Here is a 27,450-nt window from a genome sequence, read left to right on the forward strand (position 1 = left end):
AAACATCATTCAAGTGTCATCTGACGTTAATTCGCGTTAATTCAATGAATTTTATAGCTTTGAAAAGCAGTTGACAGGAATACCAACTCACAAAAAAGTGCTTTAAGGAGTTTCTTAAAGCATTGCAAACAATTGAAAAGCAATGCTATAATATAACTCTTAAAGCAGTGAATCTAAAAAAAACTAAAGAGTAAAGAGGGTCTAAGAATAATTCAAAAAGGAAGTAGAAAATCTAGAAAATTTTAATAATATCTAGAGCCTACAGGAATTTCGGACAAACTAAAGTAAATTTAAAAAAGAACTAAACAAAAAAAACTAAAAACATTAGAACAGGCTAAGATATGTATAATTTCAGGAAAATTCAAAATGAAATTTAAGAAAATTAAGAGAATTCAAAAATATAATCTAGAATGTTTAGAAATTATATCTAAAAAACTTCAACCGAACTGAAGTATACTAAGTAAATATGAAAAAAATCTTATACAGGGTGTTTTTGAAATACACTACCAAACAAAACACGGTATTAATTAAATCATCAATTAAATTGGCGAAGACAAGTAGAATCAATTGACAAAAAATGTTGTAGGTAGAAGTCTTTTCGTTTTCGAGATAAAATTAATCAAATATTTAATCAAAATTTCCAGTTCGCAACTGGATTAAATAATTTGGTTAAAGGTGTTTTGTTTTATATCATTAAAAATAAATAAAAAATAGTCAATTGAGTTCCTTAAGGCTGCGAAAGACCGTGTTTAATTTTTTATAGTGTATTTTTAAAACACCCTGTATAGTATATAGAAAATCTAAGAAGATTCTAAGAAAAATAAAAGAATTTAAGGATTCAAAAATAATATGAATGGTAAAATCTCACAGAATTCATAAGTTTATTAAAATAAAGTATCAAAAACTTAAATTTTATCTAGACTTGCTCCGTAGACCAAACTGTAATTTTAATAACGAAGCTATTACGAATAATATTAGACAATAAAAATGTAAATTGAGTTTCACACCTAAACACAACACTTTTTATCACTTTAGGTTTACGACAACACTTTTGAGGAAACCACTGGCAAAGAAAAAATGTTGTAACTCAAAATAATACAAATTTGAACCATTCGGCACTGTATGTATGTATGTATGTTTCTCTAGAAAAGACATGCATGTTTTGCCTCTTATACAGGGTGAATTTTTAAAAACGGCAGGCGTTGTAGAATTTTTATTTATAAAGCGATTTCAAAAATTTAAAAAACAAACTAGATGGTTTTTAATTTACTATAAACTGATGAATTTTGAATTTTTCTAAATGTCTTAGTATCTTTTGGGCGATATTCAACTTTCTTATTTTAAATTGGCACCCTCATTTTTTTTGCATAATTTGGAAGATATTAATTTTCTTGATTCAGAAATGTGTAATACGTTCGACTTTTACAAAAAATATTTTTAAAAAAATTATTAAAATTGAAAAAAATGGGCAATAAAAGTTAATAAAATCTAAGTGCATGGTGTCAATTGTGGCAATGAAAAAAACGGGATGGCGTTTCAACAGTATTTTAATTAAATTAGGTAGATGTTTTTTCTGATTTGTAATTATTATTGTCTTTTGTTATCACTAATTTCAAAAAAGATTGTCTATCCTTTCTGTTATTTGCTGCTTTTTGACATTACAATAATAGTATTGTGTTATTTGACAGCACGCACCTAGATGTTATTAACTTTTATTGCCTAAATTTTTTAAGTTTTGATAATTTTTTTAAAAATATTTTTTGTAAAAGTAGAACATACTACACATTTCTGAATCAAGAAAATTAATATCTTCCAAATTTAAAAAAAAAAAAATGGGTGCCAATTTAAAATAAGAAAGTTGAATATCGCCCAAAAGATACTAAGACATTTAGAAAAATTCTAAAATCATCAGTTTATAGTAAATTAAAAACCATTTAATTTGTTTTTTTAATTTTTGAAATCGGTTCATAAATAAAAATTCTACAACGCCTACCGTTTTTTAAAAATCACCCTGTATAAAATCGTTTTAATTCCCAACTTTTCGATGGTTATTTGGAATGAAATATTTTTTCTTGGAAACTAATATTCTGAAGCGCGAAATTTGGCCACCATTTCAAACTGCGGCGTTTGATATTGTGGTTAAAATTTTTGCATTTTGTTAGGGTTCACCCTGTATGTATAAAAATAATTTCAAATTAACTCTGGAGAATTCAGCGGAAAAATCAGAGCACTATTAGAAATTTAAACATATACAGGTGTCTCAGAACTCATGACCCAGAGAGCAAGGGAGGGTGCCGGCAGCAATACAGATGGTAAATTTTAAAACAAAAATTGCTTAAGTTTAATAGTAGAAGGAGGAAGGATTAAAAATTAACAACCAATCCCGGAAGCTTATTCTAATGATGAAGTAAAATTTCCTCGGCAACGAGAGTGTAATGTTCACCTGACCAATGGACGATGGTTTGTGTGCATAGTTACCGATTTTCAAATTCTGTTCAGCTTCCGGATTGGCTACCGTTTTTTGTCTTAACTCGGTTATTTTTTAAGCTAGAAAATTTTTGTTTCGAAATTTTGCAAAGAATTTAGAAAGTTTAATACAAATTGACGTAATACAAAATAACATGATAAAAAATAACACAGACACACAGATTTCAATTTTAAAATTGGAATTTAAGCATTTAACGCTCGGTTCGTTAGCTTTGAACGCAGTGGCGCCACCTGCCTTGCAGCGCCCTGTAAAGCTAATTTTAAAATTTAAAAACATAAAACATAAAAAGTAGTTAATTTTCCTCTATTTTTGCACTAATAATTGCGTAACTATTAAACTGTACTTACATTTTTCGTACAAATAATATTCATTTTCCACTTTTTTCACCAGGCCTCAACTTCATTGCCCTAGATGGCGCCACGATATTTCCCCTAGCAGCAAGGTTGGCAATACTGTGACGTAATGGCTGCGGAGATGGTTTTCTAACGTCAAGCTATTAAAAACTCGCTCGTAGTGTTTTCATAGTCAGTTTTCGCATTATTTCTCGATTTTCCGCGTGTGTCGAAGACCAGAATGTGGTGAAAACGGTGGAAGTCTTCAGTGTGATTTCTAGTGCTTATTTGCAAACAGCTGTCCCGTTGGGACTACCCTAACAGGATGATTTAACGTGAGTATTCAAAATTGACGGCCCATCTGTTGTACTTCTGTTGCTGGCGTCCCATTAATAACTGTCGTAATTTAACTCGTCGCTTCCAGAAATTAGCGGTTCGAAATCAATTCTTTGTTTTGACGCCAAGCCTCGCCTCAATTTTTAACTAATAAATGACAAATGACAAATGTCACTTTAATGGATCATGTGAGACAATTTTCGTCGTGTCAATTAAAATTCCTCGCGGATCTTATTGAAATCAACAGAACATGATGGTCTAGATTTCACTCCATATGCAATAAGTACCAAGTGAATTTGAAATTCTTGCATTAATTGTACTTTCACTGTACAGAAAAATGAGCTTCATTATACAGACGTTAGCAGGGAATGGTAAACATTTGAACCCAGGCGGCGTTTGCTGGAGAGCCGTAAAATTCATGACGTGCGAGATTTGTAAAACGCTTTTTGGTCGATAAACCATCTAAAAATAATTTAAAAATGTTGATTTGACACATCTAACAATTACTTAGCAACGTCTTTTGCAATTTTACAATATATATATATGTATATACAAATAAATGGCGTCAACTTATCTATAATAAATATTACTTCGGTTTATAATTTTTGCGGCCAGTGTAATCTGACTTTTTTACCGCACTGCTGCAGCTTTTCCGCACCCACAGCGCAAAAGTAGAGTTGGCGTTGCAAATACACCCAATTAGATCATAGACGGAATTTGGCACTGTTCAAGTAGACCAGTGATAATGAAAATTCATTATGAAACGATTTTGTTTATAAATTGCTGATTCAAAAATATGCAAACAGTTCATGAACACAATGTAATCATAATTGTGTCGTTGGGAGTTGGATTGCTTCAATTTTGTTATCACAAGTACAAAAGCTTGAAGGTTCGACTTTGTTAATTGTGGTCATTGTTAATATTGTTGGGAAACAATTTGTAATTCTGTTTGCTTGACATATTTCTGAATAGATTTCATTTTCGTTTAAATAACATCAAAGCGGCTGTTGAGTTTCAAATGTGTTGGCAGCCATGTCTGTGACAGATTCGGGTTGAGATTATGCAGATCTTGTCGGTGGGTAATTCAACCAAATTTGTATTTTATGACTTTCCTTAACGACTTTTGAAATGCCCACCTGGCCATAATACCCTCTTTTACTCTGAATAATACATATATCACCTGGTGGAGTAGATGAATGTACAAGAACACTTTTAGATCCGCTTTTCTGTGAAGCAAACCACATTCAAATTCTATAAACTTGCAGGGTGCCATATTAGTATCATAATGACAGATTTTACCGCACTTGTGATGTAAAGAACCAAGAAATAAGAATTTGAAACTAATTACACTATGTAACAACAAACATAATTATGTTATTTTTTTTACATTTATCGTCAAAGGTACTTTTTGACATGTTATCATTAGTTTTGTCGAAATGTCGTTATATTAAGAGAAAAAAATAAAAAAATTTTTTTTTTCGCTGTTTTTTTCACTGCGAATTAAAAAGTGGGCATAAGATGACAATGTAAATTATTTGCGGATTTATTTATCTACGTAGGGGGGTGTTATATAACAATTAAATAAGTGAAACTCAAAATAATTTATGAGACGAAATTTGAGTCTATTTCGACATTAAAATCTCCAAATCATGTCAAGAACTTAATTCTTTTTTGGTGGAAATTGCCTCTAGTCGAAAGGCATGGTATCCATGAGTCTTTGAAGTTAATGACATTTGCCAATCCCAGTTTCTGGAGAATTTCAAGATTATTTCACTAACTGCAATTTTTGGTTGCCATTATTTTTTATTTGCTAACAAAAAGGAAAATAACAAAAATCCTATTTTGAATTTTTAACGTAAAAACCATATTTTATTTTCGTAGTTTATTGATTTTCTTAACACTTTTGTTTTATTTCATGAATATAATTGTTAATTTTCAAAAGAGAGAAACAAATAATTTTTTTTTCTTGGGGACAACTCGCATAAATGATATTTATATGTATTCTTAAATAGAAAGACAAATTATGTACAACTATATTAACAAAAAAGTGTTATTTGTTAATGTAGAACGTACAATTAGAAACATTTGAAAAAGTAACTCCCGATGTTGTGAGTGTGCAAATCGGTGCAAATCATCAAATTTATTTAACTTATCCTCAAGTCGATAAGTGCCAAAAATACCAACTAACAAAACAACCTGAAAGTGTAATAAATTTGAATTACTTTTTAATCAATATTTGCTTTATAAATATGTACTTGATATATAGGTTAATTTATTTTTTGTAAATGGAATTAAAAACATGAATAAAAACGCAAAAATTGCTGTAATAAGTAGGAAAGTAGATAAAACGTTGTACAATATTTGTATTGCAATGAATTTTATGATACTTGATAGATTATTTAACTCGCTATCGCTCGTTGAACCATTTTTCCATCGCATATCGTAAAATTTTTCATTGCGATACACATATCGTAAATATCTATTGTAAAAACAAGTGTGGAAAGTGCCAAATTTTGTACGAGTGGGAATGTAGATTTCCGACGAGTAATGTACACAATTTTTTCTACGACTCTATCTAAAACAAACAATATAGTATTCCCATTTATCGACTTTTGTAAGATTCGTACCGATTGCTCAAATTGCAACCGTTGAATTCTTATCAAAAACTCAGTACGTGTGTGGTTGAATTTGCACTCTAAAACCGTCCAGAAATTCTGTTACGTGAAGTGGCAATTTATTTTAATATTAATCGTGTCAATACTGTTACATAAAGTATTTTATTGTAAGTTTGTTCGATTTTGCAGCGATTGTGGAAAAAATCTTGTTTGCTACTCGTGCGAAATGGATCTTACCCACGCGACGTGTTGTACAAACCACACGATCATTTCGCAACCTGTAGGAAAAATGACTATTTTTATAACTGACAAGTCTAAAGACGCTTGGAGGAACAAAAACAAAGTCTCTAGTTTCAATAATTTCCAAGCTGCCGAACATCTGTGCATCAAATGACTATTTATTATTACAATAGAATAATAATATGAATAGATAAATATGATTTTTTTAAAAGTGGCCGCTCGACCTTGCTGATGATTTCCCTTGGAAAATCCCAAATATAATTGTATATTATTTACGAGCCAAACTAGAAGTTTTATTGCAACAAAATGTTTGTTTTGTGGCACGACTGGCGTTAACTTTATACTGCAATGTACTTCAGCAGTACAATTTACGTCATGTTGATTTTTTAAGAATTTGTCAGACAATAACTGTCACATAAGTAAAATTGTTTACGGCGGAAAACGCAGGATTTGTTGCGGAGGTATAGCTCGCTTCGCTCGCTTTAGGGGCGTGGGATTTATTGTGGTGGCTCAGTTCGCTTCGCTCGCAAATCATACTCAACTTTAGTTTTTTTTCTGTTCTATTTTTCTAGATCTTTTGTTTTCAAATTCGTAAAATTTAGGGTACAATAAAAGTTACTTTGTTTTTTCAAAATTTCAAAATCGATCAGGTTACAAGAATACGGGTTTTTAAATAGAATTAAATTTACCAAAAATTGTTAAATTCTACAATAAATTACTATTTAGCTCGCTTCGCTCGCTCGAAGCATACTAAATTTTTGGAGCATATCGTAAAACGGAACGTGCGAAATTTTCTGGTCGCGACTGTACATACATATGCATTTTGTAACTAATCCACCAACTCATTTGGAATTTCGATGAATAAATTACGACTATCATTTGGGTTTGGTTGTTTATGGAGTTTACAGATGTTTTTAATTACAAAATTTGTTCCTCGAAATGATTTCGTCAGCACAGGTAGATGGAAATATTTACATTGTTTTGGAGCTACGTAGGTATTTTTGTAAACAACACCGCTTTGACAAATAACGGAATTTATAAAATCCGGCTTTATACATCCGAAGGCAATTATAAAACGCAAATTTGACAAAACAAAATTTTCCATCAAAAGTTTGTACAGATTCGTTTAGTTTTTGCACCATATTTCACTATTTCACGAAACTCGTTAATTTGAGCACACCTCATTTTTGCCAATACATAATGCAGTTTTAATTAATTTTTTTCTGAGTTTATTTTATGCTAATTTTAGAAGGCTTCGGAATTTATAATTATGTTGGCAGGTCTGACGAATCGTGGTTAAACACTGATAAGCAGTGTCGATAACAGTGCTGCCAACTGAGCTGGTGAGTTCATGCAATGTAAAATTATAAAACAATCACGATAACCTGAAAATCGCATTTCAGGTTCTTAGCTCGATTATTCCAATCTTTTTCATGCATGTCACATTTTTGGGCCACTTCAGATTAATTCCAACCTCATTTTTTCTGATGCGTCTCGTTATCTAACCAATCCAAATCTAGTTTGATATGTTTCCGGTTCTTTCTCTTTTGATTGAAACAACGCACGTCGTCTAATCAGATTTAATAACCTTCATTCTTCTATACGGAATCAATATTTCAACAGTGCTTACAAACTGTAGATTACCATTTTGTGTCATTATCCATTTCGACAACGTTCCCGAAGGCCGCAATTACGCAAAACAACTAAAAACAATTCGAGAAGTAATCAAATTTGCTTGTTGAAAACAAAGTGATACTCGTTGCGAATAACTAATAGAATTTCCAGTCAACGATTCCGTCTAATTGCCGATTAATTAAGGTACGAAACGAAAGAAAAAACGAATGAATAATGTTAGAGCTTGTTCACAACATTCCAATTAATGGTGTCACTTTCTATCTGACGAACGTTGCAAACTCCGAACTTAATTATTGTACGTTAATTGATTCCATTAGTTTTAATGAGTTTGGTATTGTTAAAATATGTCTGGCCGAGATTTTGATGTAGAAAATAGCTGATGAGATGAGTTTGTGATAAGGGAACAAAGGTTTGGCGTCGAAGTTTATTTAAAATTCATTTGGAACACTGTTCTTTTGTCGGGAGGAAAGAAGTGCGAATTTACCGTATTTTCACAGTATTGTACACTGGATTTCAATAAATTTGCGTACACTTAAAATATCAAGTAGCAGCATTTTGATGACTTTTTGGCTATGTGGCTGTGGGTTTTCTTGGTTAGGTTATGATAAACTGACAAATGCTGTCACAATCATTCTTGGCATTTTGATTAATTTTTGAATCTGTCAGTGTCAAAATGAAGGCAGTCTTAATTTATAGTCAGAATTTTATAACTTTGATTTAACTCCGCCTACCTTTTGAGCCAGTTGAATTTTAGCTGAAAGTCTGATTTACTCTGCAACATTTTGATAGTTCGTTGATATTTGCTAGATGCCGGGATAGAAATGTCCACACATTAGAAGACGAAACACGATAAAAATCGACAAAGGTTTCACGATTAATTGAATTCCCGCAAAACTGCGAATTTTTTTGACAAGTGTGACACTAGAGTTGTCAAATTTTTGATTATGTTGTGTAAAGGAGGCTAGCTATTCCTCGATTCGACAAATTCAAATCGTCATTTGTTCATATGGGCGGAGTTAAACCAAAGTTACAAAATTCCGACTATAGCAAAAAATGGGTGTACGCAAATTTATTGCAATCCAGTGTACAAAAGCGACACCGTCACCAAATGGTAACGAAAAGAGTGATCATCACGCGGAGGGGAAAATCCTTGAAAAGCTGTAACTTTAGTATAATACAAGGTGTTTATAAATGTTTCTAGCATTAAGGGTGGCTATGAAATTGCCGCTCATTACAAATGTGGGTTTAGATTTTTCAACTGACATTTGCAGTTAACCTCAATCATAGAGCAAAGTTAATTTGACAAAAAAAACTGTTCTAGTTATGGTTAAAACCTAAAAATCAAAGACTTGGATAGAAAATCGTGACTGAAACGTCGTTGACGTGAGTGACATTTTGAGTGTACTTAAACATATTCACTATGAAAACAAAGCGGCAAAATAGTGCATGGCAGGAATTCCAGAGCCACCCTTGAAGCTATAAACATTTATAAACACCTTGTAGTGTGAGATGAAATAAAAACTTATCCTCAGTTACCTTTAAAATTCCACAGACTGTCATTAATTGCCACTTTGACAGTTGCCAATTTTGATGTTATAAGATGAAAACTGTCTTGAAATGCAAATAATTGAAAGCAAAACTAGGTGTTGTGGTTAGTTTTTCATAAGAAAATTTTTGCCAATATGAATCAAACATGACAACGTTGTCAAAATCGTTCATTAAAGTTTTCACAAAATTTCCAGTTCGACACGTTAAATTACTTGACAGAAACCAAAGAACTTGGTTATTTTGTATTTACTTTCATTTTTTCAAGTTTGTTAAAACAAAATTGACAGATCTATCTGTCACTACGATTTGACCTGATTTGACATTTGTATTTTGCCGGAAAAAAGGAGTGCGCTTTGTACGTGTAATCCAAAATTCGTAGAAAAAACAATTAAATTTGAAGGAATTTTTATAGAATCATTTTGAAGCGACACCAAACCGTAGATAAAACGTCCTTGAAAATAATTTTCGTAGCAACAACCCCTAGAACTTGGTTACTTTGTAGATACTTCAATTTTTTCAAGTCTGTTGAAAGCAATATTGACAGATCTGTAACTATGGTGATTTAATTACTGTTCATTTTGCCGGGAGGAAAAATAAGTGCGCGTTTACCGTATTTCCACAGTATCGTACATAACTTTGGTGGCAAACAACATCTAGAACTTGGTTACCTTGTAGTTACTTTGATTTTTCTATAAGAAAATTGATTTACCTGTTATTATGATTCGACCCGATTGGAAATTTATTGAGTTGGAGAATAAAATTTTGGTTGGAAACACTGCTCATTTGCCAGGAGGAAAGAAGTGCGAATTTACCCAATTTCCACAGTATCATACAGTAGCGACACCAAATCAACATGCAGAGTCCTTGAAAAGCTGTAAATTTGGGATCAAATAAATCCTAGGAGTTGGTTACTTTATAATGACTTTCTTTTTGTCAAATTTGCTGAAATTAAGTTTACAGATCTGTGACTACGATTTGACCTGATTTTATATTCGTTGAGTTAAAGAATAAAGTTTTTGGTAGGAAGGCTATTTTACTTTACTTGTAATGACTTCCGTTTTTTGAAGTTGTCGAACACAAAATGACATCTTTTTGGTCAGCAGGACTTACAAATTATCTGACAGAATTCCCAATTTTTATCATGAACTGGCACTGTATACCTTCACTGTAAAACATGTGTTTGAACCGCTTCTGTATTACACTGTGGTATTTCCATGACTTTCCGTAAACACATTAAATTACAGTATAATAACGTAAAACCATCTTTTCCTTTTCCTTTACCTAATAATTTAATCAAAATATGCGTCATGTCCTCTGGGAAAACTTCTAATCTTCTAATCAGATTTCCTAAAACCGTATCTCCATAATACTAATAACTTTCGCAAGGAACGTCGCGTGCGTCTTATCACACCCCCTTTCTGCCCCAATTCGTTATCAATGAGCCCAATTTTTGCACCCTTTCCCAAACTCCCATATCTCACGCCTTAATTCCGTTCCACATTTTCCCCGACAGATTTACACGAGTGCATACATGATAATCGAAATCGTGGTTTCTCGTGGAGAGCTACGTCAGCGTCGGTGCCACCTCCACGGAATTTCATGCAGCGGACAGTCGATTCGCGAGCTGCGGACTGTCGACTCCGTTACGGTTCTTTAAACTTTTGAGTGAGGTTGGTGCCACCTGTGCGATTTCATATTGTGAGCTGTGGTGAAGAAATTTCGTGATTTTTGGAGGTTGGTGTTGTTTTTGAGTTTGGAACGAAAAGTGGAAGGTTGAATTTAGAACTGCGCTTTTGGATCGTTCGCCAAGATAATTTATTAAGACTATTTAACCGGATCTCAGGCGACTGCGATGGAGAAAAAATCGCGAATGTGGTTTTTGGGGGAATGATGTAATGATTTGCACACATTTGGTTTAAAATCTATATATACAGGGTGATTTCGATAAAATCAACGCACATTGGGTATAGATCGGTTTTGGGGATAACAGTTGAGATAGGATATCTTTGGTAAATAATGGATTAACTAATAACGTTGCTAAAATTAAAAACTGTCTTATTTAATCAATATACACATAGCTATATTTAGACATGCTTCTTTAACTCGTTTTGTAAAAATAGAAGATGAGTGAGATCACAGCCGATTTTGGCGTCTCGTTGCATTTATTTTTTTTTTTAGTTTTGTTTCACTTTCTAGTTTTCGAGTTTTTAGAATTTGAGGTTATACGCAACTGTCATTACCAACTAATACAGACGATCATAAATAAAAGGCTTTGCTATTTTTGTATATATTGGTAGCACCGACAGTCTCGTATATTTATGTTTAATTTTTATCTGTCAAATTTCAACTTCCTCAGGTCAAATTTTGAAAAAGTTTAATTTGATATTTTCTAATAAAATCTTTAAATTTAGTATTCTATTGCTGTCACTACTTTGACAGTTGAGATTTGAGCAGAATTACCAATATGTCAAAAATCCAATTACATAGTTGACTCTTAAAAGTACAGGAAATAACATAATTACGAAGGCACAGTCCAAAGCGGTGCCTGTGCAAGGGGGCTTCGCCCCTTTAATTTCATGGTTTTTCCTGACCCTCACTAAATAAATAATACTATTATTAAGCTATTAAAACTGCAGAAAATAATTTAACTCTAGAATTACAGTTAGTGGCAGTAGGCCTTGCAATCTTAACATGTTGGTAGCACTGGTGTTGACATTCTAAAACATTTGTGATTAATGTTTAACCTTAAACTGTACCTTAATACCTATGTTTTAAAATTTTTGTATCCAAAGCCTTCTCTGATCTGTTTTCATTGGGATTTGACGACATTTTTTGGATAATTTGGTTTTAGTTTATTGTGTCTCTACTTTGACATTTTGAGGTCAGTTAGTGTTGACCGAAATTTTTGAAACACTCACTGAAGTTTAAATTAATGTGAGGTTATGTGTATGGCATGTACGAAATGTCATTCGTATACAGCGAAACGTAATCCCAGGTGGCATATTCGGTTGTTTTGTCAATGACCGCTTATTAATTTTCTTAATGAGCACGCACTATTAACATGTAAACAAATGCAACGCCTACTTAGCGTTCAAAATTTTAAAAGATATTTTTCATGTTGCCGACATGTTTCTACTGTAAAAAAAAACGTCAAAAAGGCTTTTAAATGGACAAGAAGATATACCAACACATTTTGAATTCCAAAACATTTTCTGGCAGCAAATATTTTCGAATTTGATGACAAATTTTGGATAATTTTTTAGCGCTAGGTACACTGATTTCCAAAAAAATCATCTTAGTTCTAAGATAGTCTTCACCTTAACATTGAAGTATTAAAAAATTAATCAAAATATCAAGAAATATAGACACATTATTGGTTTGACATAACTTAATTCTAGAAAAACCACACTTAAATAGCCAAAAAATCGTCAAAATGCTGCTACTTGATATTTAAAGTGTACGCGATTTTTTGAAAGACAATGCAAAACCTACTTGTCATTAAATTGACAATTTGAAAGTGCATAATTACTTCAAAATGCGATGATAAAACTACAGTTTTGGGACAATGAAATTGCCAATTTGAGGCTAATGTATCATAGCAACAGAATTGAAGCTTTCAGCCCAATTCATTATAATTTCGGTGATTAAATTACATTTAGAAAGTAGCCACTGGTAAATCACCATTTTGATGGCTGTATTCTGATTTGTGATCCATTTTAATTAACCAATTAGAATTAAATAAGTACGTACAATATTAAGGTCTATAAAATTGCAGTTTAAGTATAATCTGAGTTTATCAATTAAAATTAAAAAATTGTTTTTCAAATATTAATTAATATTCTGATAAAGTCGCAATAATGTTAGATTGGGAACAAGTTACATTGACATACGTCATGAACTACATTAATTACAACTTTGAGATTAGGAAATGACCATTTTATCATTGAACCATAATTATGATAATAATAAATATTACGTAATCGTTGCACTATTTTGACATGTTGGCAGCACTGACTATTCATTTAGACACCGTATGATAATAAATGCATGGTCTCTAGTAGGTCATGCATTTTGAAAAGTTGGTAATTCTGTTTTGATACAAAACGTCATATCAATAATGACAACACCTAATCTCAAACCGCTTTGATTCCAACGTCAAATTCGACAGTGCTACCAACACGTGAAATGCAAGGGCTACCAGTTTGACTAGTTTAACATGTTGGTAACACTGATTCTCCATTTTGGCACCGTATGATAAAACATGGTCTTTAATGGTCGTTGCGTTTTTTTAAAGGTTGGTAGTTCTGTTTTGGTACAAGATCATATTAATGACAACGCCTAACCTCAAACTGCTTTGATTCAAATGTCAAATTCGACAGTGCGACCAACACGTGAAATACAAGGCCTACTAGTATCTAGACTATCTAAAAGAGAGAACATTCGAATTTTTATTCTTTACAAAGTGTTACATGATAGAAGGTAGAATTCTAGATCCGTTTAATCACAATTAATGTCAAGTGAAGTAAAGTAATGGATAAAAAACCGCCGAGCTACAATATTCCAGTTTTCCATTCTCTTTACTATCAACCATTGCGCTTTTCATGGTCTTCAATCACCATAGAAACTTCGTAAAAGCGATGTAATTATTATCGATTTGACATCTTAATACGCCCTAATTACTATAAAGCAATTTATTGATCCATTTTATCAATATCCCAATACAGCAAAAAATAATCTCATTAGATTGTTTTTAATCTCCGTCCAATCATCTTTGGTTATGCAAGGCGAAATTTCATAACATCGCGTCGCGGAAAAACCATTTTTTATTTGTAATAGCTTTGTTTTCATGTAAAAATATGGAAAACATAAATCCGGGATTCCGTGTGGTCAACAAAACCTAATCGATTCGATTCGTTACTTCCGTAAACTGATCATTGAGTGTGGAAAAAACTGTTACGTGTTTTTACTGTTGGTAAAACTGGTGTAATTATGTGATTACGACATGAACTGAAAGCAAAGCGGATTATAGCGTGGATGCTATACACTTTCACTGAAAAAAAAAAGAGAACAAAACGGAAGTATTGCAGCGTGATTTCCACAGCGTGCGGGAAGTACCGAATTTAACAACTCAGTTTTACCAACTGTATTAAAGTCATCACTGAACTTACTGCGTTCCCGGCACGAAACTCATTAGCTGTAACTTGTAAAGACCATGAAAATTGCCTCGTAACAGTGGGTAGTAATAAAAGAGAATGTAACAAGAATACTCAAGTTACTACACATTCATCCCACAGTTCCGAAAAACCCCAAAACCGATTGTTGGCCAACATCATTGTCTTTTATTGTTTAATAAAATCAGCTTGATGGTTGCGTGTCATCTTGAGCAACCAAAAGGTTGATTTTCGACGTTGCAAAACTGAGATGTTCCGTTCGAAAATGTAATTGACATTTTAAATTATTCGGGTTTTCGATTGCGCTATCTGATGGTTTAACTAATTAATAAGTGGAAATGTTGTTTCGACCCACCCATGCTTTGTTATGCCCACGTCGGATTAGCGAGTCATTGCAGCGCAAAAACGAGCAAATTTGGCGAGGGAATTACTATCTCACGTATTTATAGCAAACACAGAGTGGGGTGCTACGTTTTGGTCCTTGGAGCCGGATTGTGAAAACCGTAATCTCGCCGCTAATGTAGCGCAGTTTCGTTGTTTTATCACAAACAAACCTTGGACACATTTCGTAATTTCTTTGTCTCATCTTTAAACACGGAAGTGGTTCAACTAGGAAAAGGCCTAGAAATAGTCGCACGAATCTCTCCCAAGGTAACAGACGGTAATTTACATGTTCCGTCTTATCGTAAAAATCCGATGTCCTTAAAAATAAACTGAAAGGCAGCTATGTGTAAACAAGTTTTAATAACTTTGTTGGCCTTTATATCTGTTGTTCTTCGGAACGTTTTGTGTGGCATCTATTTTCGTCGAAAAATCGCGTACTCTATTTAGTTTTGGTTCGGTCCTTGACACTAATAAAACGGGTGCCAAAATTATATTCTTACTGACGTGAAGTCAGCCGTGTTGAACGTCATACGCAGGTGGTTGTTAGTCACGGCTTATCTAATCGGCATATTTTCGCGGTATTAACATTAGTGACTTGTTCAAAACATCAATAACGGCAGTTCTATTGTTTTAGACGGTCATGTGGTGACGCGCGACCAATTAGCGTTGTGACCACGCCCCAAACCGCCATCTTTTTTCCAAAAAACATTATTTTCGAAACTGTTTTCCGTGTCGTGTTTGATCTGACGTGCTAACAGAAATTTCCGTCGGTGGAACATGTCGATCCTTTCAATCAGAATTTATTTACACTGGAGGTGATGACAAATATTTGCCAATTATTGCGTCTAAAAATAAAAACGCTTAATTGCGCGTTAGATTGAGTTTCATTCGTTAGAACTTGACACAAAATATCGTTACAGAACAAAACATGCACAAACAATTCTAGAAGTCATTATGTCTCTCCTCTCCGGGTCAATCATCTAAAAACAGATTAAGGAAAGTGCAGCGACCGTTGAGGTGTTTCAACTCTATTTTCGTCAATTTTGCTAAGATAAGAATTGTTTTGACATCGCAGTGATTCATCCTTTGCAAATACGGCAAGGTTGTTTGCATAACGGAATTGTCCTTTCTCGAGAGAAAGTTGCGATGATTCAGTTGCAACAACAAAGGACCAAGTTGGCTCCTTGGCGCGCACCGAAATTTCAAGCACTGAAATAGAGCAAGGTTGGTGTGAAGTGATCCGTTTTTAGTGACATTGAACCCAAAAACGAAAATGTTTGGGCGCTAATCGTAAAAATAACTTTTGGTGAGTTTCAAGGCGCCATCATTTTGTGGTTACATTTCATGAATTATTCAGAGGTTAGGTAATGATCACTTTTATGTTTCTAGACCATTTTGTTGTCATTGTCTTCTTCTATTTAATTATCATAAATTAATGAGCTATTTGGGGAAAAAACATTGTTATAGGTCATGGTTAGTACGTGACAGAACAGGTGTAAGATTTTTGTAATCTTCATTGGTTTCGTGGTTTCTTCCACGTAGTTGGTTATTTTCAGAAAACCACTTTCCTGTCTGTGGTTGCTTTCTCTTTTATCTTTTTTTTTGTTTCCCTTCGTGAGACAAGATTTTCTCATATCTCAGATTTACTGTAAAAATATCGTCTATTATGTAACGAAAGGAACAAGAAACTAATTGCGGAACAAGGGAAATAACTAATTTGTTTAGATATATCCGTATCGATATCAGTAGTTTTGAGTGCTGGCTCAATACAGGTTTTATTTTTAAATTGACCTTACAACTAACGTCATCGTTTTATCTAAATGTTAAATTAATTCAGAGGAAAATATTTCCAATTATGACGTCACAAATCGTTTTGGAAGCTTTGTTTGTTAAAAATTGTCTGTGTTTTTTACTTTCGCATTTAATTTTTGCGGTTTTCTTTTCATTCTATTTTTATAAATAAACATTTCAGCTATGAATCTCATTAAAAACTGGAAAGAATATTTACAAAATTATTATCGAAATTCTAGTTTTTGCTGTCTGTAATCATTCTTTTTTTTTCGTAAGAGGAGAGACAAAAATAGAATTTTATTTGCCTGTCGGGCTTGATGGGATTCTCATAAATATAAATACATAACATTATAATCTATTTGAATTTGCAATGAATCAAATTTATATGTAAATGGACATAACAAGAACAGTTTTTTTGGTGTGTAGTTTAATTTTTTTTTCTTGCTTTCTTCCTTTTCAAACTTCTTTCATTTACTCTCATCTTCTACAATCGCTGTCAGTCTTGTATTTTCTTCTGTTTATGTTCTTCATTTTCTCTTAATGTATTATTGCTTGTGCATTCCTTTTATTTATAGTAATTTTGACTTTGTTTAATGTTCAGAAAAATTTCTCTTTTTGTTGCTCCCAATTTATGACTTATTCTTTCGTTTCCTCTCATACTGTAGATCCCGCATATTATCCGTTTTCCATTTTTATTTGTTTTTTTTTTATTTTGAACTGAGAACTTTTTTACACATCAATTTTTTAAATTTTGTGTTTCTTCATTTTCTTTCTTCGTGTTTACATATTGAATGTTGTTTATTGTTTTATTTTTATTTGTACACTTTTTTTTGTTTGCTTGTTGATGTTTACAGTTCTTTGATATTTTCTTATCTTTTAAAAAACTTTTTTTTTCATAATTTTGCATTTTAAAATCTAATAGTCAACTATTATGATTGTACCGTTTTATCTGTTTTTTGGGTTGTCTTTGTTTCTCCTTTTTTCATTTATTCTGTGTTGATTATCTTGATTTTTTTGTATCTTTTATTCTATTTCTTTGTTTAGTTTTCTTACTCCAGTTTTGTTTTCTATGTCTTTAATTTTTTTTTATATATGTTTTTAAAATTGTAATTTCTTCTTCAATTAATTTCACTTCAAGACTTTATTCCAACCAATTTCTTTTCTTTTGGTGTTGTTTTTTCTTTCTTTACAATTTTTTATTTTGTTCTTTTTTTAGTTATTTTTTTTTGTAGTTTCTTGGCTTGTCTATATCAGTTCTAAACTTTGAAAGCATAGGATTAATTTTATCCTTATTTTTTGTTTTTTGTTTTAATTTTGAGCTTGTTATTGTCTTATTGCTGGAGGGCAAGTTTTCCACTCATCCAATTTTTTCCTTTTTGGTTCTTCTATACTCTTTCTTCATTGATGCATTGGCATACTGAATTTCGTGCTTATTTTTTTGTAGTTTTGTCTTGTCATTTAAAATTTTTTTCCTGTCTAAATTTTTTTTTTGTAGTCTTTTTCGGAATTAATGATCGTAGCCTCTCTTTCTATGTTTTCTCTGTTATTCTTAACCGTTAATCTTTGTTATTCTCTTCTTCATTTATTTTGTGTTGATGATCCGGTTTTTATTTATTTATATCTTTCCTCTTTCTTTTTGTCTTCTCTTATATCCAATATGAATTCGTTTCATATTTTTTATACTTTGTTTCAATGTATTGATTGCACTTCTAGATTTCATTCACACGAAATTTTTGAGAATTATTTTATTTCTTTTTTTGTGTTGTCTTTTTTGGCTACTTGACTATTTTATTTTAGAGTAATTTTTTATGATGCTGTATGTAGTATTTTTTTGTTTTATTTTTCTTTTAATGATTCCTTCTTTGTTCTTTGTGTATTTTCGAGTCTTGTTTGTTTTTTCTTATGTAATTAGTTTTTATTGTTTTTCTCATTTCTAATGTTTTAAAGTTGGAGAATCTTTTGTTCTTTATTTCTTTTTTTTGGTCTGTTTATTGTTATTATTTGCGATTTTCCAGCTTTTCTTCATTGTTTTTTCTTTTTTTTTATTTTTCAGTTATTTTTTCGATAAAAGTGATCTTCAATTGTCTATAAGTATTGTTTGACAGTTGGCATTCTCTTTTTTCCTTCACCATTGTCTAACTTCTCTAATATTCTTTGTTTTCTTGTTATCTTTATGTCGAATTTCTAGTTTATTTTTCAAATTTAGTTTTATGGATTGAAAAAATTTAAGATATAATTTTATTACGTTATTTTATTTTTTATGCTTTTTTTTACTAGTTTTTCATTAGTATCATTAAATGAAAAATATTTAATTGCCTTTTTAACTTTTAAGCCATTGTTCTTTTGTTTTATAATTTTATGTTCCAAGACATAAAAATTTCGTCTTAGCACCCTTTGAAATCTGCGCGTCTTTTTCACAGTTTGAGGTTAAACTAAAGGACAAGGCTGCCAATCTATTTTAAATTCTAAACCCCCTTGTTTCAATCTACGAAATAATTTTTCAAAAAACCGGATAATTAACATTTTTGTTTTTTTTTTCCAGGGTGTCCCCTCACCGCCGACCATGCCCTTCTTTCCCCATCTCCAGAAATAAAAACCCTAGAGAATGAGGAGCTCCCTCGATAGCGACGTGACGCCGTGCGTCGCCGGCCAACGAAAAAAGAGATTCGCAAACCGCTGGTCGCTGCGTCATCTCATCTATTCTAGTCCGATTCTAAACAGAAGAAGAAGTCAGAATTCCGCCTCAGGTTCTTCGAAATCGCACCGAAATTACAGCGGTAAGTGCCTGTAAATTTTAATTGTAAATTTAATGCTCTTCGTACTTTACTAAAAAGTTTAAATTGGATTTTTACTCGAAGTAATTGCGAAATTTGGAAAGTTTATGAGCGGGCGGCGTAATCGGGGCTTTCCAAGTGTGGCGTGCTCCCAGGATCCGTGCTTTGGGCCGGTGATTTTGCCTTTGTTATGAGAACGAGAGGCGTTTTATGGCGTGTTTACTCGACTTATCTCACATATTAAACTGAACGTTAATGTTTTGCTTGGATATTTTATTACATGATTAATCGTCTGTCAATATTATATTGGTTTGTTAATAAAACATTCAGTAGGTAGATGAGAATAATTTGAACTTCTCTTCAGTTGAACGAACCATGTGAAGTTTAAAATTCAACAGTTTGTTGGTAGTCTTGTATTAGATATTTACATTACAAGTACGCAAAGTGACCAATTTCACACGAGTGTGAAAGTAGATGCACGAGGCGCGAGCCGAGTGCAGATATTACACGAGTGCAAGAAAGGCACTTTTTGACGAGTTATGTACACTATTTTTCCTACGATCTTTCATCATCAGGAAAAAACCATAAGTTTCGACAATAGTTCATTTCTTATGTATTTTAAATGTCATTTTCTACGATCTCATATAAAAGTGACGTTTTCTACATAGTTATATGGTTGATGTTTTCGTACATCCCTTTACCAAAGTAAAAGTCAGTAGTGTGATATGAATATACTTGCACTCACCTGTCAATACTGATTTGTCAAAAACGACCTAACCAATTCATTTTTATCATTATGCATGTGGTTTTACAGTGAATCGTCTACATATTTGAGACAAAAATTCAAGAGTTACATTTGTATTTCAAAATAACTGTCAATTTTGACAGGTTTGCGCGGACATATTAACCGTATGGAAAATGCCAATTTTATATGGAGTCGTAGCAAAATTCAATTTCAACACAACTTTTTTTTGCAGGTAAAGACACAACCGACGCCAGGTTGGGTGGTTCATCGAAAGATATCGATCGTGGTGCTTCTCATCATGTTGAAATTCATCAAGCAACGAGTAGAACATCAGTATTCACAACCAGCACAAAGGTAATGAGAACGTCGACGCTGCACTTCCGAAACTCACTTTCTACGATAGGACGTGAATTGGATCGATGATCGTTTGCTCGTTTTTAAATTATTATTCAAATCAAAGAACTGGAACAGGCGGCTATATGGTCACGCTAGTTCAAATAGGAAATATCGATCACCGATGGCGCGAGATAAATTGTGTTTTTAATCCTCAGACTAAATCTGGGAACATCGAGTAAAAGAAATCGATGTTGAACTCAATTTCAACAAGAGCACAATTACATCGATCTCCAATATACATCGATTTTGAAAAATAGTAAATAAAAAACTGAAAGTCCAGCTCATTGCTAGCAGTCCACTCTGCTGTGTAAATTTTCGAAAATTTTTGGGTGTAAATCAGGCTTTCAAATCTTTAGGAAGAAAATTAGGGAAAAATTGAATGTAGCGATTTTTGAGGTTAACACGTTGTCAAAGTTTAGTGTATTAATAAATAACTAATTAAACATTGGGTGCAACAGGAAGTTTTTCATGGAGATTTAACAAGTTTTGGCAATGTTGTGTAAGACGATTAGCTTCTACGCATGCTACAACTGCGTCGAGGTCAAATGCTCTTACTGCCAATTGTTACTGGTAAAAATTGCTAGGGGCTGCTGCCAACTTAACGAATGGACCAATAGTAATGATAGTTTATTGTGAAAAACAAAAATAAACAAAATTCTTAATAAAGGAACAAAATAATAGCAAATACGAGAAAAACAAAACTAAATAAAAACCTTAGGTAATAAACAAAATAATAAGTAAATAAATTATAAAAAAAATACAAATTCGAGATTAATAAGAATAAACAAAATTCTAAAATATAACTCCCTTAAATTAAATTCCAGTCTTCGTTATAAATATCGTCAAAAGCAAGAGTGTTAAATAAAATACATACATCGAAACCGCAATTAACGATTTTTAATAATACATCGAAAATAAAAATATCGATGTAAAAGTCCCTGATTTACCTCAGACTTGTAAACGTTTTGACTGATGGCAATTGTTTCGTGATAAGAACTTACCTTTTATTGTTGTCGCGTTGACAATTTGATAAGCCGACGCGACGAGACTGTCATGCAGTTATTTTTGACTATTTTTATTCATTTTTTTTGGTACTTATTTTGATCGAATTGCGGTCTGCGAGGCTTCTGAGTCTTTATTGTAGGATCGTGGACGGTAATATTTCCCGTGAGACTTTACGTTCACATTTGCGGCAATCTAGTCTGAAGAGAGCATAATAAAATCATTCAATAAGATCGTTTTATTGAGCGATAAAGAAAGATTTTATTGCCCAATGAAATTGATAAGTGCGTGTAATGTTTGTTATTCATTGTTTTTATTTGAGGTGCAATTGAAATTCGATGCGATTTAAGATAAGTAGTTTTGGGTCGTTAACATACTGGCACTGTTTCACATACTTTTTCTTATTTGGTAATTTTATGTTGGTAATACTGTCTTAAATTCAGCGTTTAGTTTTTAATTTTAGATGACAGTTCGCATTGGTTGGAACGTCACATTGCCTCTAATGTGAGGTTATTAAAATAAAATAATCACTTCGGGATCTGTATTTTGGAAAATTGACCAATGGGGATCGTTATAAAGTGAACGAAAGTTCAATTATAGACCCAAAATCGCAGATTTTAATACTTTTATAATTTAGCATACTTAAAAAGCTTGGACTGTTTACAAAACTAGCAAAATTTTAAAATAATAGACTGCAAATTACAGAATTTTAAGTATGCCAAAATATCAGTTAATTTTTTACTGTGTCACAAGTCTAGTACTTGGAGTCTTTGTTTTTAAATTTTGGCACATCTCACAACTTTGGGTTGGTTATAAAGTAGACAAAAATAGAAATTATGGTTTTAAAATTGTAGAGTTTAGAATATTTTTGTTAAAATACAGGCTAAATTCTCATTAATTTTTTACATTGGCACTATTGCGGTTTTTTCGGGTCTACATTTTTAAAAGTTAGCACAGTTAAGGCGCGATTCCACTTGCTTGGTCTAGCCCAGACCAGCCAAGATTTGAGAGACGTTTTTATAATTCTTCAGCCCCTTTCCGTGTTTAAAACATAAGATAAAACATTAGAATGCAATTGCACCTGTGACTACGCAGAAAGGGACTGAAGAATTATAAAAACGTCTCTTAAAATCTTGGATGTCTGGTCTGTCTGGGTTAGACCAAGCAAGTGGAATCGCGCCTTTAGTGCGCTTGGTCTGATTACAAAATTGCCAAAATTTCAAAATTATGGAACCAAAATTGGAGATTTTTAAAAATTTCGAGTTGGCAAAATGGCAAAATCTCTATTCGGCCAGATCTCTGGTATTTCCGGGTCTATATTTTTAAAATTTGGCACACTTACCAACCTTGGAGTGGTTATAATGTGAACTGAAATTTGAGATTGTGGACTCAAAACTAAGTTTTACAATATTTTTTGCTTAGAAATTTATCAAAAGAAGCAAAATCTCCGTTAATTCTTCTTAGTGTGGTATTTTCGGGTCTATCGTTTTAAATTTTGGCACATTTATCAAGTTTTTGCGGGATATAATGTGAACAAAAATTTGAGAGTGTAAATAGTCAAAATTTTTATTTATTCTTTACAGTGCCACAATTATGCAACTTTCGGGTCTACTTGTCGAAATTTAGCACACATTCTAATCTTAGATATGTCATAATGTGAACAAAAAATTTAACATTATATACTCAAAATTGCAGATTTTATCTCCATGAATTCTTTTCAGTGACACAATTCCGGAACTTCTGGATCTACTTTTCAGATTAATTTATCAAACATAACAAGCTTGGGCTCTTTACACAACTAGCAAAATTTCAAAATTATTCACCATGCTATAATTCCGGTCCTTCCGGGTCATTATTTTTAAAATTTGGCACATCTACTAAGTCAAATATGGTTATAAAGTGAACACAAATTTGAAGTCTGACCTTAAATTCTAGATTTTAGGAATAGCTAATATTTAAAAATTGACAACAATTTTATTCTATTTTTACAGTGCCACAATTTTAGTTGTTCCGGCTCTACTTTTTTAAGATTTAGCACACCTAAGTTATATGCTTGGATTGTTTACAAAACTAGCAAAATCTTAAATGTATAGACACAAAAATGCAAATTTTCGAAAAAATTTTGATTAAAAATAGCCAAAATCTTCATTTATTTTCTTTATTCAATTTTGACATTTAAACAGACGTTTATTTTGCTGTTAGTAGGCCACTAAAGCTTTGGTTTATCCGCTAGCGGTATAAAAATTTTAATCCACAAACTAAATAAAAATTTTATTTTGCTGTTTTGAAACCATGGTTATGATAACGCCTTGCTGCTCTTTCCATCCAAGAAACTTTTAATACGCTTTTTTATAAGCATCTCGACTCTTCAATGAAAGCAAGTTTTCCATTTTTCTTCGGAATCTTGAAGGATTTTTGAACTTTTGGATGAATTTTTGACAATTTTTAGCTTGTTTGAAGCAAACAAACACCGTCCTAGAGTCACTGCACATGCACACCTGATATTGTAGACAATTTTTACGATCATAAAATTTTTATTTGGTAGCTGTCAATTCTGACGTTTCTCGAATGTGAACTTTTTCAATCACTATTTTTGGGGCTTAGGGTGGTCAAAATTGAATAAAAGTTTGTATTACACGCGCGCCTAAAATGAATGTTTAACTTGAAGTCAAAAACGCGCGAGCCTTCGGCTCTTGCGTTTTAAACTGACTGCTTGTTAAACATTCATTTTAGACGCTTGTATAATAAATAACTATTATAGTGCCTCAATTTTGGTATTACAGCGTCTATTTTTTTTAAATTTAGTACTCTTAATAAGCTCAGATTGTTTACAAAACTATCGAAATTTCAGAATTATACACTAAAAATTGCAGTTTTTAGAAATTTTTGAGTTTTAAAGGTAAAATTTTGATTAATTTTCCTCGGTGTCATAACACAGGGTTTGTGTTTTTAAAATTGGGCATTTTTACTTATTTTGGGCTGGTTTTGAAGTGAACAAAAATTTGAAATCATAGACCAAAAATTGCAGATTTTGGATATTTTTTTTGTTTTAAATAGGCAAAATCTTCATAAATTATTCGTCTCAGTGCCACTCTGAAACTTCTGGGTCTAATTTTCTTTTTAAATTTAGTAAACATGATAAGCTTGGACTTTTTATAAAACCAGCGAAATTTAAAAATCATTAACTTAAAACTGTAGATTTTAAAAAAATTAACCTTGAAAATCGCATAAGCCCTATTATTTTTTTTAATTGTCCCGGTCCTTGGGTTAAAATTTGACACTAATAGTTAAAGTTTAAGTTTTTATTAGTTTATAAAATGCGATCGACATTGAAGTTATAAACTCGCATGTTAATTCGCATTCGACTTAACCTCACACTGACTCAAAAGTGAGATTACGGTAAAAAAAAACTAAACAAATCGAAAACCTTCCCTGAAAACCATTGAAAGTCACATTCAGGTACTTTGTTCTTTTCTGAAAAGGGCCGATAAGCAATAACAACAGTTTCATTCATTGGAGCTGATAAAATTGTGTAGCCTCTCGTTTCGCCATTGTTATTTTGGATATGCCACCTCTCAAAATCAATGAATTCGTGATAAGAAATTATCTGTTTGAGTGTACAGAAATTAGAAAAAAATCAATTCCATCATAGCCACACTTCCTGACAGATGTACACATGTTTTTAACTGTCAAACACTAGAGCTAAGACGTACGTTTCTCACTTTAAAAAAACTTTTCTTTTATAATTACTTCCTCGTCTTTTTGCAGAGTGGTGAAGTTACCTTATCCATGGAGTGTCCTCTATGTTTTGCCGAATTAACCGCCGAAGAATTTTGGGAATTAGCAGGATGTGGCCACAGAGCGTGCATTTCGTGTCTCCAACAATACCTTCGTGTCGAAATTACAGAATCTCGTGTTTGCATATCTTGCCCGGAGTGCTCCGAGCCCATGCACCCGAATGGTAATCCAAAACCTTAAAAATCAAAACACGAATTACATACAACATTTTTTCCAGAAATTAAAAGTATCATTGATGATGGCTCCTTGTTTGAGAAGTACGAAGACTTTATGGTCCGAAGAGTTTTAGCAATCGAACCGGACACTAGATGGTGCCCGGCGCCAGATTGCGGGTAAGCAAGAAAGAGTTATCAAGGTATGCTGTGGAAAACAAAACAGATCTGTTATCCGCAGCACACTTGATTCCATGAAACTACACAGATTACCTACTATACTTTTTTTTGCAGTTTTGCTGTGATAGCTAGTGAATGCGCGAGTTGTCCCAAACTCAAATGTCTACGTCCCGGTTGCGATTCGTATTTTTGTTATCATTGTAAGGCCGAATGGCACCCCAATCAGACCTGTGATTCAGCTCGTGCGCAACGATCGCCGAACATCAGATCTTCGTCGATCACGTATAGTCAAGATTCGCAACATCGTGAGTTTTCCCCGAGATTATCTTAAAATTGTTGATGATATAAGTTGTAGGTGATGACATTAAACCGTGTCCAAGATGTCAAGTCTTGATCGTGAAGATGGACGATGGTTCGTGCAATCATATGATGTGCGCCGTTTGTGGCGCCGAATTCTGTTGGCTGTGCATGAAAGAAATTAGCGATCTACATTATCTCAGGTTAGCGGTACAATCACAGACGTACGTTTGCGCTTCTGTAGCGTACTCTGTTCTTTTTTTTCTCAAATAACTCGACGTTTGTTTTGTCTTGTAAAAGGAGTATATTTAGAACAGAAATTATCCATTGAAATGGTGTCAAATGCCAGATATTCTAAGAGATTATAATAAATTTTTATGTAGAGCAATCTGTCTAGGTCGATGACATCGAACTATTTTAACTACGATTTAGATGTAATCTCGAGGTCAGAAAAAAGTAGAAATGTTTGTCTCGGTTCAGAACGACATTTTTACCCTTTGTGTACTTGAACGATTACAAGAATATCATGGCTAAGGAAAAAACAAATATTCTGTTATCATTTATAAGGCCATTCATTTTTTTTTAAACTTAGATAGTCGTGTGCGTTGTTTTGACGAAGTTTGGACTTGAAAATGGCCTTCAAGGGTTATTTCTGACAGATAATCATTATTAAGCTTATCTTGTTAGAATTCTTTTGAAAGAAAGCTTAACGGCGATGTTTGGTTTGTTAATTTATCTTGACAACACGAAGGTGAATAACAATAATAAGATGTAAGGCAATAATTGAATATCAGAGGATTTTTGAGAAACTTACTGAAGCCCGGATATGTTGAAAGGATTTTTTTTAAATATAGATTCTGGGGGGCCATAAACATCTTTTAAAAACTTTGAAATTGTTGGAGAATTTTTGTGAATTTCGAAGGTTTCTCAGCAATCCTAGACCAGAATAAAGGGCATCGAAAGAATCTTAGAATCCCAGAAAATCTGTACAATGAAAAATAGAGCATTAGAGGTTATAGATGATTTCTAAGCTCTCTATAGACTCCTTAGTAATGTTGAGAATTTTAGGGAGTTCTTGAGAATTCTAAGAAAATCAAAGATTTAATCACACAGAAAAATCGAAATAATCTAAAGGAGCTTAGAAAATCTTAGAGGTTCCTAAACAAAATCGTTTTTTAAAAAATTGTAAGTTTTTAGAGAACAATTCTTGAGAATATAAGAACCTTGAAGGATACATACTTTTGAATCTTCTATATTCTTGGAAGTGTCATAGAATCTTTGAAAAACTTGAAGGTTTTTAAAGAGTTCTTAAAAATTTCTAGGGGCATTTTAAGCACTATAGACAACTTCAGCCAATTTTTGTGTAGCCCAAAGGGTCTTAAGGAATTATAATGAGTTTAAAATGACTGTAGAGAATCCATGAGAATTCAAAAAACTCAAGAATTCGAACAAGTGAAGAAATCCAAAGAAATGTAATAATCTGAGAGAGAAATTTAGAAGATTTTAAATCGTAGAAATATTTGGAATTTATATGAGAGCTAGAATGTCTTCACAAAAATTGAAAAT

At 32.5% G+C, this 27,450-nt stretch overlaps 1 protein-coding gene across 4 annotated transcripts in view; it reads left to right on the forward strand.

The window, feature by feature from the left end:
- Positions 1-2,915: 2,915 nt before the first annotated feature.
- Positions 2,916-27,450, forward strand: part of LOC148176237 (E3 ubiquitin-protein ligase RNF19A-like) — a 41,776-nt gene continuing 17,241 nt past the window's right edge. The window contains exons 1-7 of one of the 4 annotated variants that reach the window (XM_088033912.1): positions 2,916-3,155; positions 19,083-19,317; positions 20,292-20,413; positions 25,226-25,418; positions 25,473-25,587; positions 25,702-25,892; positions 25,937-26,087. In XM_088033912.1, the coding sequence (XP_087890038.1) occupies positions 19,146-19,317; positions 20,292-20,413; positions 25,226-25,418; positions 25,473-25,587; positions 25,702-25,892; positions 25,937-26,087 (944 nt within the window). In that variant the 5' untranslated portion in view covers positions 2,916-3,155; positions 19,083-19,145. Of the gene's footprint in view, positions 3,156-10,785; positions 10,929-16,036; positions 16,056-19,082; positions 19,318-20,291; positions 20,414-25,225; positions 25,419-25,472; positions 25,588-25,701; positions 25,893-25,936; positions 26,088-27,450 lie in introns of those variants that run through there. The other 3 variants (XM_088033916.1, XM_088033914.1, XM_088033915.1) reach the window with 3 other exon arrangements.

Source organism: Gnatocerus cornutus, chromosome 4 (assembly GCF_029298725.1).
Source record: "Gnatocerus cornutus isolate USDA-ARS CGAHR chromosome 4, icGnaCorn1.1, whole genome shotgun sequence".
Classification (NCBI taxonomy): domain Eukaryota; kingdom Metazoa; phylum Arthropoda; class Insecta; order Coleoptera; family Tenebrionidae; genus Gnatocerus; species Gnatocerus cornutus.